The 11813-nt window shown below is 56.9% G+C and overlaps 2 protein-coding genes across 3 annotated transcripts; both read left to right on the top strand.

The window, feature by feature from the left end:
• The first annotated feature begins 1048 nt into the window (after positions 1-1048).
• LOC308185377 (uncharacterized protein) lies at positions 1049-10060 on the top strand. Its single transcript, XM_080573368.1, has 10 exons — positions 1049-1134; positions 1524-1780; positions 2076-2161; positions 2606-2691; positions 2930-3035; positions 3310-3415; positions 4213-4391; positions 8293-8413; positions 9233-9411; positions 9762-10060. The coding sequence occupies exons 1-10, from the start codon at positions 1050-1052 to the stop codon at positions 9868-9870; spliced, it is 1314 nt and encodes a 437-aa protein (XP_080429494.1). The 5' UTR covers position 1049; the 3' UTR covers positions 9871-10060.
• On the top strand, positions 5825-8251 carry LOC308185383 (uncharacterized protein). 2 transcript variants are annotated; one of them, XM_080573382.1, is made up of 4 exons: positions 5825-6054; positions 6613-6730; positions 6885-7022; positions 7557-8251. In XM_080573382.1, exons 1-4 carry the CDS (start codon positions 5930-5932, stop codon positions 7722-7724), a joined length of 549 nt encoding a protein of 182 aa, XP_080429508.1. In that variant the 5' UTR covers positions 5825-5929; the 3' UTR covers positions 7725-8251. The 2 variants fall into 2 exon arrangements, with proteins under 2 accessions (XP_080429508.1, XP_080429507.1); XM_080573381.1 differs by lacking the exon at positions 7557-8251 and having other exon boundaries at positions 6885-7435.
• Positions 10061-11813: the final 1753 nt, after the last annotated feature.

Genomic DNA, 11813 nt, shown 5'->3' on the forward strand with positions numbered 1-11813 from the left:
GAGGCGAGATGTGCGTGGCCTATGAGGTGTCGGCCCCTTTGTGACACGGTGGGTGACATCATGGGGCTCAGCTATAAAACCCCGTCCCCGCCGTGCCCGGCCACACTTCCCAGCAAGGCCTGGGAGGTGTTGGAGTTGCTCTCGCCAGCGCTGCTCTGCTCCACAGGAGCTGCTCTGCCAGCAGCAGAAGGCGAGGGGAGCCTGTGGGAGAGAACGCTGGTTGGGAAGTGTTGAGGAGGAGAAGGAGGAGGAGCCAAGGGAGTTTTGTAGCAGGAAGAGCACCTCTTTCCCAGCTGCTGTAAGGCAGGGGCAAAGATGAAGCACTACCTGCTCTTCAGCCCCTTGAAGCCTGAGGAACTTTCATTAATTAAGGAGCTCACCAGCAAAGGTAAGGCCCTGGGGGGCCCTTGTGGGAGCACTGTTGTCGCAAAGATGGACATGAGCTGTGGAAAGCTTGGGGCTGCCACTGCCGGGGGAAGGTCTTCTGAAGGGTCCTGGCGTCTGCAAGGAGAGCCCTGAGTGCATCAAATGTGCTTCCCAAGGTGCATCTGATGCCTCCCCTTCCTCCCCAGGCCTGTCCTGGGCACAGTGCGGGCTTGCAAGCTGGGCAAGGTCCAGGAGCTGTGCAGCAGCTTGCCCCAGCAGTGCGAGTGCTGGCTGAGGGCAAGGCAGAGCTTGATCACACACCACTGTCACCTCTGTGGCTATGGGGGTTCAGACTTCATGGGCATTGCCAACTCACCGCATCTTGGGATCTGTCTTTTGCTTTCCAGAAATCTGCCAAGTGTGGGATAGTACATCCAAATACATCAGAAGGCAGCTGTTGCGGAAGCAGGTGAGCCTTACATCCTGCCCCTGGCCCATCTTGCCCCTTTGGACCTGGGCCACGCAGCACCATCTTCAGGGCCCGCAAGTCACGCAGCACCCTTGCAGCTCTCTCCAGCACTGCCACTGATCCCTCTTCTTGCTTGCGTTTTCAGGTGGTGAATATTGGAATCGGAACCTTTGCCGTTGTGCCAGCAGACGCCACTAGTGCCAATGGCAAGGCTATGGTTGTTCAGAAACCCGTGTTCAAGCCCTGCAGGTTTATGAAGACATTTTACAAGCTCGAGTGTGCCGAGAACGAAATTTCTAGTAAGAAGCTTTTTGCTTTGCTTTCCCTGTGCAGCCCTTGCCTTTTGCTCCATGCAGTCGTCCCTGTGCCATGGCAGAGCAAAGTGTCTTGCAACATGGACAGGCCGAGTGTGGGTGCACATACAGCATCCCAGAACCTGCCCCTCCCCTGGGAGTCAGCCCCCTCTTTGCGGCTCGTCCCACCCTCTAGCTGGATGCTCGTAGCAGGTGGCAAAGCTTCCCTTGGCCTTCTGTTCCCCATCTGCTCTGCTCTGGAGATGTGGCCAAAGCTGGCAAGGGCCTTCCCCGTGGCACAGCATTGCACGAGGGCTGGGCGCTGCCCACACTTAGTGTGTGAATTTGCTGAAATGCGTGGGGACTGACGTTGTTGCTTCATGGTTGTTTTCTAGTCGAGACACCATTTGCTCCGCTGGACTTTGAGCAGATTGCCTCAGACATCCACTTCCGACCAGAAATAGTAGAGCAGTGCATCCATGAGACCCTGCTTCTCTTCGCTGGTGCCCTCCTGGACAAAAAGGATGTAGAATTCTTCTTCAAGGGTATCGGGATTCTTACTGTGCGAAGAAAAGTGGTCACCATGAACTTCTACACTGAGTTCCTGCTGGAGGTGGATGACACAGACAACATGCATGAAGCTCTTCTCACGGTGAGTGGTTCATGTCTCCGGGGCTGCTGGCAGCTCTGGCAATGCTGTCAAAGCTCTCTCAAACTGCTTTCTCCTTGCCTGCCTCGCCATTGGGTGAGACAGGCTCGAGGAGCTATACAAACTCTCGGTAGCACCTGGGCCTGTTTGTGTGAGGGGCTAATGACACCAAAGGAGAAAGTGGGGCGAGGATTTTGGAGAGGCAGCCATGTCCCTGAGCAGTGGGAACGTTTGCTACCTTTGGGAGCAAGGAGCACATATCCTGGGCTTCTGCTGACGTGTGTCTGTCCCATTGCAGGACTCCAAGATGACGGATATGATTGCATCTGACGGCAAAAATAAATATACTCGTATCAGTGGAAATAGTTTCATCACACTACCAACGTGAGTGCCATCTCTTCTGCAACATCTGGCTGGCCAGGGGTGCTGGTGCCCAGCTCGTGCTTTGGGTGCAGCCCCTTCATGGTGCTTCTCTCCTGCCAAAGTGAGGCAGGACCAGCTCGTTGCTGGGAGGGCTTCCAGGCTGACCCCCTGCTCAGTCCTTCTGGGCAGTGCAGATGAAGCGGCCAGTCTGCAGTTGAGGGTCCCTGAGAGTGGTGGGAGGGTGTGAGGGGACAGCGAGGAGGACTTGTGTTGGGTCTGGCAGGAAGGCGAGGGAAGCGCGGGAAGAAGCTTCTGGAGGCTGTGGGGCCCCTCAGCTCGCACAGGCCATTGTGTCCTCCAAAGGCTCGGCAGTAGCTCCCAAAGAACCCTGCCAGCAGCTTCTTAGTGGGGGACACCAAGGGAACACAGTGCCTCTTTTGACAAGTGGTGTCTATCTGTTTCCAGGCTTATACTTCAGGACCCGCACTGCAATCCGATTTCCATCAAGCCCAAAAGAGATCCGCAGCCTTGGGGCATGGGTGGCCGAAGAGGTAATGTCCCAGTGGGCTTCTGGCAGGGGGTTGCATGTTCTCCTCTCGTCCTCGCAGCGCAGGAGAGCCAATGTTGATGTGTGGGGCATGGGAGAGAAGGCAGCTGTGTGGGACAAAATGCCCCAGGAATGGTGGCTCCCAGGGTCGGCAATGAGTGTGGGTGGGCACGGCTGAGCAGCTCTGCTGCTGCCGCTGCCCTGCACAGACACAGAGGTGACATCGTGGTGTTCTCTTGCAGTGAGTGTGCTGGACCCGGTGGTGCTGGCTCGGAGGAGGGTTTCTCTAGCCAAGATGGCAGAGAAGAAAACCAAGGAGGATAAAAACAAGCAGGGTGACCAAGCCAGGTGAGCCTGCTGGAGAAGTGTTGTGGTGGAGTTGGGGGACATAAAGGCAAGAGCCTTTTGTGCCAGTAAGAAGTTTCCATAGGCTGCAGTGCATGTGCTCATGCCAAAAAGCACTGGAAACATAAAAGGGACAGCTGTTGTCCTGGTGGAGACATGGTCTTCCTCCTGCATAAGCACTTCCTGCTGCTGGAGCTAAGGTGTGAGCTGCGAGCCCAGCTCTTAGAAACTGCCTCCAAAAGTACTCCCATAAGCTAAGCCTGCTGTGTCTTTTTAGATTCCTGCCACCAATTCAAGGGAGGTCTGGGGAAGAGCTGAAGAAGCCAAAACCTCCAGCTCATCCACGGCCATCCACGGCTTTTCCTCTGGACCCTCCGACAATGGTACGCCATAGGTATTTGCCAGACCCGTTCCACTTTGGGGTCTCCAGAGCAAGGCAGAAGCAGCAGCTGATGCTGCCCACCATCCCTGTGCTCCTGCATGTACCCAGCCCCAGGAGACTAATGCTGTACGCGGTTGTGTTTCCCTTGCCTGCAGGGAGTGTGCTCTGTGTGCACTCAGATAGAAGAAAGACAGGAACGCATACTGATGGGCCACAGGCTCAAAAAGATTGAAGCTGAAATGTGGGACCAATACTATGTATGCATATGGAGTAGGAGCATGGAGCATGGCGTGTTTTCAGAGCCCCCAGGAAAAAATGCCCCCAGCAGGCATTTGCCCTCCTCCTTGGGAGGGAGGGGAGCAGTGCAGGTCTCCGGCATGGCAGCGTTACAGTCACCACCTGGCCACTCAAGGGGCCTGCTGTCTGCCCACACCCCTGCATGCTAAAAGGAGCAAAGGGCCAAGCCAGCAGTGAGCTGGGCATGGGCACAGGTCTGCCGGGAGACAGTACCTTTCTGCAAGGGATCAGAGCCCGCAGTACCTGCGCTCTCAAGACTAAAGTGAGCCTGTGCGAGGCACCTAACTCAGCAGAAGCACACCCCCAGGCAGAAACGGCAGGCCGTGCCCTGGGCTCAGGGAGCAAGGGCTGTAGCCTTCAAAGCGCTGGCTGTTGGTAGCAGACCCCATTGGAGAGGGTAGCCCACTGCTGCTCAGCGCCATTTGCTGCAGGAGTGCACTGGGAGGGGCAGCCTCAGCTCCTTGCAGCAGTTCTTTAGGAGACTCTCTTCTGGTTTTGCAGAGACCCTTCTGCCAATTGCTCAAGTGCTTGCGACGTCCTTCCCACATCGTGAGAAAGGAGTACGATCAGATGCTCAAAGAGAGGATGAAGCAGAATGATAAAGGCCAAAGACATACGAGCCAGAAGGCACCACAGGGATGGCACGAAGAGCCACAGCCCCCGAGGACAGCACAGACAGAGTAAGTGTGCACAGGTCCAACCGAGGCCTGGGAAGAGCCCTGGAGGACCTGAGACCCTGAGCCGTGTTCTGGGGTTCCCAGGGCTTGTCGTCCTCCCCTTCCTCGTGACATGGAAAGGAGCAGGGTGCGATGCCACCCCCAGGGGCCTCTCCGCACCCCCAGGCCGGGACTTGACACAGGTCCAGAGGGGAAGGCTGTGGGTGCAAAGGGCCAAGGGGGTAGTGTCTGATGGTGGGCGTCTGTGTGGGACGTTGCAACACATCCCACAGCTAGGGGCCTGAGTGAGGCCTTGGGACACTTCTGTCCCTTCTTCCCCACACAAGTGGGGGAAGTGAGATGGTTTTGTGCCAGTGAGATGTTCCCCTCAGCCGTAGTGCATGTGCTCATGCCAAAAAGCACTGGAAACATCAAAGGGACAGCTGTTGTCCTGGTGGAGACGTGGTCTTCCTCCTGCACAAGCACCTTGTGCTGCTGGAGCCAAGGTGTGAGCTGCAAGCCCAGCTCTTAGAAACGGCCTCCAAGTGTACTCCCAGAAGCTAAGCCTGCTGTGTCTTTCTAGATTATTGCCACCACCTCGTGAGAGGTCTGACGAGGAGCTGAAGAAGCCAAAACCTCCAGCTCATCCACAGCCTAAGCCCCCTGAGCACAGGGCTTTTGCTCAGGACTCTTCAAGACCGGTACGCCATAGTTATTTGCCAGCACTGTTTGCCCTTGGAGACTCCAGAGCAGGGCAGAAGCAGCAGCTGTTGCTGCCCACCGTCCCTGTGCTCCTGCTTGTGCCCAGCCCCAGGAGACTAACCCTGCATATGGTTGTGTTTCCCTTGTCAGCAGGGAGTACGCTCTGTACGTACTAAAATAGAAGAAAGACGGCACCGTATACTGATGGACCATAAGCTCAAAAAGCTTGAGGCTGCAACGTGGAGCCAATATGATTCAACGTTGCGGAGGCTGATGATGGAGCACAGGCAGGTATGGCATGCATTCAGAGCCCCCAGGAAAAAAAAGCCCCAAGCAGGCATTTCCCCACTCCTTGGGAGGGAGGGGAGCAGTGCAGGTCTCCGGCATGGCAGTGTTACAGTCACCACCTGGCCACTCAAGGGGCCTGCTGTCTGCCCACACCCCTGCACGCTGAAAGGAGCAAAGGGCCAAGCCAGCAGTGAGCTGGGCATGGGCACGGGTCTGCCGGGAGACTGTACCTCTCTGCAAGGGATCAGAGCCCGCAGTACCTGCGCTCTGAAGACTAAAGTGAGCCTGTGCGAGGCACCTAACTCAGCAGAAGCACACATCCATGCAGAAAAGGCAGTCCCTGCCCTGGGCTCCGGGAGCAAGGGCTGCAGCCTTGAAAGCGCTGGCTGTTCATAGGAGACCCCACTGGAGAAGGTAGCTGGCTGCTGCTCAGCGCCATTTACTGCAGGAGTGCACTGGGAGGGGCAGCCTCAGCTCCTTGCAGCAGTTCTTTAGGAGACTCTCTTCTGGTTTTGCAGAAAAACTTCCGCCACCCGCTGGAGTGTGACCGACGTCCTTCCTTCTTTGTCAGAATGGAGTACGATGAGAAGGTAAAGGAGAGGATGAGAGAGAATGAGGAAGGCCTAAGCCCTGTGAGCCAGAAGGCACAAGAGGGATGGCAGGAAGGGCCACAGCCCCCGAGGAGAGCACAGAGAGAGTAAGTGTGCACAGGTACAACTGCGGCCTGGGAATCCCCCTGGAGGCCATGAGCCCTGGAGCAGTGTTCTGGGGATCCCAGTGCTCGGAGTCCTCCCCTTCCTCGTGACACCGGATGGAGCTGGGTGTGATGCCACCCCCAGGGGCCTCTCTGCACCCCCAGGCCGAGCCATGACACAGGTCCCAGGGGAAGGCTGTGGGTGCAAAGGGCCAAGGGGGCCATGTCTGACGGTGTCCGTCCGTGTGGGATGAAGCAACAGATCCCACAGCTAAGGGCCTGAGTGAGGCCTTGGGACACTTCTGTCCCTTCTTCCCCACACAAGTGGGGGAAGTGAGATGGTTTTGTGCCAATGAGATGTTTCCCTTGGATGCAGTGAATGTGCTCATGCCAAAAGGCACTGGAAATATCAAAGGGACAGCTGTTGTCCTGGTGGAGACGTGGTCTTCCTCCTGCACAAGCACCTTGTGCTGCTGGAGCTAAGGTGTGAGCTGCGAGCCCAGCTCTTAGAAACGGCCTCCAAGAGTACTCCCAGAAGCTCAGCCTGCTGTGTCTTTTTAGATTCGAGCCACCAATTCACAAGAGGTCTGAGAAGGAGCTGAAGAAGCCAACACCTCCAGCTCATCCACAGCCTACACCCCCTGAGCGCCCGGATAAACCTCAGGACCCTCCAACAACGGTACGCTATAGCCATTTGCCAGCCCCGTTTGCCCTTGGAGACTCCAGAGCAGGGCAGAAGCAGCAGCTGTTGCTGCCCACCGTCCCTGTGCTCCTGCCTGTGCCCAGCCCCAGGAGACTAACGCTGCACTCGGTTGTGTTTCCCTTGCCTGCAGAGGGCGCGCTCTGTGCGTGCTCAGATGGAAGAAAGACGGCACAGAATACTGATGGCCCCCGAGCGCAAACAGGTTGAAGATGAAATCTGGGGGGAATACGATGCAATCCTACGGAGTAGGAGCAGGGAGCGAGAAAAGGTATGTCATGCATTCAGAGCCCCCATGAAAGAAATGCCCCCAGCAGGCATTTCCCCACTCCTTGGGAGGGAGGGGAGCAGCGCAGGTCTCCGGCACAGCAGCGCTGTGGTCACCACCTGGCCAGGCAGGGGCCTGCTATTTGTCCACTCCCCTGCGCGTTGCTGTGCGGGAGGAGCTGTTGCAAGGAGCAAAGAGCCAAGCCAGCAGCGAGCTGGGCATGGGCACGGGTCTGCCGAGGGACTGTACCTCCCTGCGAGGGATCAGTGCCCTCAGTACCTGCGCCCTGAAGACTAAAGTGAGCTTGTACGAGGCACCTAACTCGGCAGAAGCACCCCCCCAGGCAGAAAAGGCGGGCCCTGCCCTGGGCTCAGGGAGCAAGGGCTGCAGCCTTGAAAGCGCTGGTTGTTGGAAAGAGACCCCATTGGAGAGGGTAGCCCGCTGCTGCTCAGCGCCATTTACTGCAGGAGTGCCCTGGAAAGGGTAGCCTCAGCTCTGTGCAGCAGTTCTTTAGGAGACTCTCTTCTGGTTTTGCAGAACCCCGTCTACCACCAGCTGGAATGTGGCCGACGTCCTTCCTGCCTGTTGAGAAAGGAGTACGACAAGAAGCTGAAGGAGAGGATGAAAGAGAATGACAAAGGCCAAAGCCCTGCAAATCAGAAAGCATCAGATGGGTGGAAGGAAGAGCCACAGCTCCCCAGGTGAGCACAGAGAGAGTGAGTGTGCACCAGCCCCGCTGAGCCTGGGAACAGCCCTGGAGGCCCTGAGACCGTGAGAGTGTTCTGGGGTTCCCTGGGCTCGGAGTCCTCCCCTTCCTCGTGACAAGGCAAGGAGCTGGGTGCGATGCCACCCCCAGGGGCCTCTCCGCACCCCAAGACCAAGGCATGACACAGGTCCCGAGGGGAAGGCTGTGGGTGCAAAGGGCCAAGGGGGCCGTGTCTGATGGTGGGCGTCTGTGTGGGACATTGCAACACATCCCACAGCTAGGGGCCTGAGTGAGGCCTTGGGACACTTCTGTCCCTTCTTCCCCACACAAGTGGGGGAAGTGAGATGGTTTTGTGCCAGTGAGATGTTCCCCTCAGCCGTAGTGCATGTGCTCATGCCAAAAAGCACTGGAAACATCAAAGGGACAGCTGTTGTCCTGGTGGAGACGTGGTCTTCCTCCTGCACAAGCACCTTGTGCTGCTGGAGCTAAGGTGTGAGCTGCGAGCCCAGCTCTTAGAAACGGCCTCCAAGAGTACTCTCCTAAGCTAAGCCTGCTGTGTCTTTTTAGATTCGAGCCACCAATTCACAAGAGGTCTGAGAAGGAATTGAAGAAGCCAACACCTCTAGCTCGTCTACAGCCTAAGCCCCCTGAGCGCCTGGGTTTTTCTGCTCAGAAAACTGCAACCACGGTACACCATAGACATTTGCCAGCCCCGTTTCCCCCTGGGGACTCCAGGGCAGGGCAGAAGCAGCAGCTGTAACTGCCCACCGTCCCTGTGCTCCTGCCTGTGCCCAGCCCCAGAGACAAACGCTACACACGGTTGTGTTTCCCTTACCTGCAGGGAGCGTACTATATGCGTGCTCTGAGAGAGGAAAGACGGGAACAAATACTAATGGCCCACAGGCTCAAAAGAATTAAAGCGGAATCATGGGATAAATACGATTCCAGCATGCGGAAGCTGATCTTTGAGCAAAGACAGATATGGCATGCATTCAGAGACCCCAGGAAAAAAAAAGCCCCAAGCAGGCATTTCCCCACTCCTTGGGAGGGAGGGGAGCAGCGCAGGTCTCCGGCACAGCAGCGCTGTGGTCACCACCTGGCCAGGCAGGGGCCTGCTATTTGTCCGCTCCCCTGCGCGTTGCTGTGCGGGAGGAGCTGTTGCAAGGAGCAAAGGGCCAAGCGAGCAGCGAGCTGGGCATGGGCATGGGTCTGCCGAGGGACTGTACCTCCCTGTGAGGGATCAGTGCCCTCAGTACCTGCGCCCTGAAGACTAAAGTGAGCTTGTACGAGGCACCTAACTCGGCAGAAGCACCCCCCCCCCAGGCAGAAAAGGCGAGCCCTGCCCTGGGCTCAGGGAGCAAGGGCTGCAGCCTTGAAAGAGCTGGCTGTTGGTAGCAGACCCCATTGGAGAGGATTGCCCCCTGCTGCTCAGTACAGGCGTGCACTGGGAGGGACAGCCTCAGCTCCTTGCAGCAGTTCTTTAGGAGACTCTCTTCTCGTTTTGCAGAAGAACTTCCACCACACTATGGACTGTGACCGACGTCCATCCTTCCTCTTAAGAAAGGAGTACGATGAGAAGCTGAAGGAGAGGCTGAATCAGAATGTGAAAGGCCAAAGCCCTACGAGCCGGAAGGCAGCAGAGAGGGGGCAGGAAGAGCCGCAGCTCCCCAGGAGAGCACAGACAGAGTAAGTGTGTGCCAGCCCCGCTGAGCCTGGGAAGAGCCCTGGAGGCCATGAGCCCTGGAGCAGTGTGCTGGGGTTCCCAGCTCTTGGAGTCCTCCGCTTCCTTGTAACACGGGAAGGAGCTGGGTGCGATGCCATGCCCGGGGGCCTCTCTGCACCCCACAACCGAGCCATGACACAGGTCCCGAGGGGAAGGCTGTGGGTGCAAAGGGCCAAGGGGGCCATGTCTGATGGTGGGCGTCTGCATGGGACGTAGCAACACATCCCACAGCTAGAAGCCTGAGTGAGGCCTTGGGACATTACTGTCCTTTCTTCCCCACCCAAGTTGATGGCCTTTCTTTTGGATCCTGCAGGAAAGGGGAGAAGACAAGGCTCTTGGACCACCGTGAGAAGGCCCAGGGCGTGCCGTCCACGCCAGGAAACCACAAGCGGCCCTGCAGCTTCCAGCTGCAGAGGCCGTAGCCATCAACTCCAGCATCGAAAGCTGAGGCAGGCGCCAGCACCAGTACCAGGGACACTCGAGCAGAAGCTCCCACCTCTGCTCATGGCGCTGCCCCCTTTGCAGTGTGAGAGCTGTCAGCAAGGGGTGTGAAGGGCGCCTTCCAAAGGATGAACTGCCAAATAAAGAGTGCTGGTGCCTGCTGCCAGCTGGACTGACCGTGCTGCTCCCTGCATGGCCTTTTTTTACACAAAAGAGGAGAGGAAAAGCCCTGCAACTCCCAGTATTGCTCCCATGGTCCCTCCCACTTCTCCCGGTGGAGGGCAGCTCGTGCAGGGGGACCTTGGGCCCTGTGGCAGAGGGCTTCTCCCAGTGCTGACGAGGACCATCTGCCGCCAGGGACTTGCTGCTTTGCAGCAATGGCCGGCAATGACAAGCAGGTTTCTGTCTGTGGTACACCTTCCTTGACATCCATTTTGCAATTAGTGGGCCCACAGACCCATTCTCCTGCTTTGGGGAGATTCTTGGATTCTCTTGGGGGATTCCTTTGGTGCTTTCTCTACACTCCCTGTCATCACTTAAGACCTTCAATAGAAGTGGTCTGCTTTTCCACGTTGAATGAGCAAAAAAAACAAAAGGTTGTTTTCTAGCTGAGACACTACTTGCTTTGCTGGACTTTGAGCTGATTGCCTCAGACATCCACTTCCGATGACAAAGAGTAGAGCAGTGCATCCAGAAGACCCTGCTTCTCTTTGCTGGTGCCCTGCTGGACAAAAAGGATGTGGAATGCTTCTTCAGGGGTATTGGCATTCTTACCTTGCAAAGAAAAGTGTTCACCATGAACTTCTTTACTGACTGCGTGCTGGAGGTGGATGGCACAGGCAACACGCTCAAAGCTCTTCTCATGGTGCATGGGTCATGTCTCTGAAGAACAATACTAGGAGTGTGAGTGGGAGATAGCAACTCCCTGCCAGGCCTGAAGGAAAGGCACTGGCGTGAGACACCCCAAACAGTGGTAGACCCCCTGCCCTGCCGAGCAGAGGTAGGGGACCTCGGAGATGAGGAGGAATGGAAACAAGTCCCTGCTCGACGTCGCAGGCAACCCCCCTCCCTTTTGTCCCTGCCTTCCCAGGTGACCTTACAAAAGGTTTGAGGCCCTGGAGCTTGAGAGACCGGTGGGTGAGAATGAGGTGAACAGTCTACGCAGGAGGATGCCTAGGGCGAGGAAGTCGACTCCACGCCTCAGGACTGCCTCCACTAAGAAAGACAGAAGGGTGATTGTTGTAGGCGACTCCCTTCTCAGGGGAACAGAGGGCCCTATTTGTTGACCTGACCCTACCCGTAGGGAAGTCTGCTGCCTCCCTGGGGCCTGGGTCAGGGACATTGCCAGAAAGCTTCCCAACCTGGTTCACCCCTCTGACTACTGTCCTCTTTTGATAGTCCAGGCTGGCAGAGATGATATTGAAGAGAGAAGCCTGAAGGCTATCAAACGGGACTTTAGGGGACTGGGACGATTAGTAGATGGAGCGGGAGTACAGGTCGTGCTTACCTCCATCCCTACAATGGCAGGGAAGGGTACAGAGAGGACCCGGAAAGCTCACCTGATAAACAGGTGGCTCAGAGGCTGGTGCCAACACAGACATTTTGGGTTTTCTGACCACAGGGCGCTTTACTCGGCACCCGGACTGCTAACTACAGATGGGTCCCACCTGTCTCTAAGGGGAAAACAGACACCAGCGCAGGAGCTGGCAGGGCTCATTGAGGGGGCTTTAAACTAGGTAGGAAGGGGGACAGGGATGAAATAAGGCTCGTTAGAGGTGTGCCAGGGGGAACAATGTCCGGGTTGGGGGAGCAGGCAATGGTCCAACTGAAGTGCATCTACACTAATGCACGCAGCATGGGCAACAAACAGGAGGTCCTGGAAGCCATCGTGCAGCAGGCCAGCTATGACTTGGTCGCCATCACT

Source organism: Anser brachyrhynchus (assembly GCF_964034855.1).
Source record: "Anser brachyrhynchus genome assembly, chromosome: Z".
NCBI classification, from domain to species: Eukaryota; Metazoa; Chordata; class Aves; order Anseriformes; family Anatidae; genus Anser; species Anser brachyrhynchus.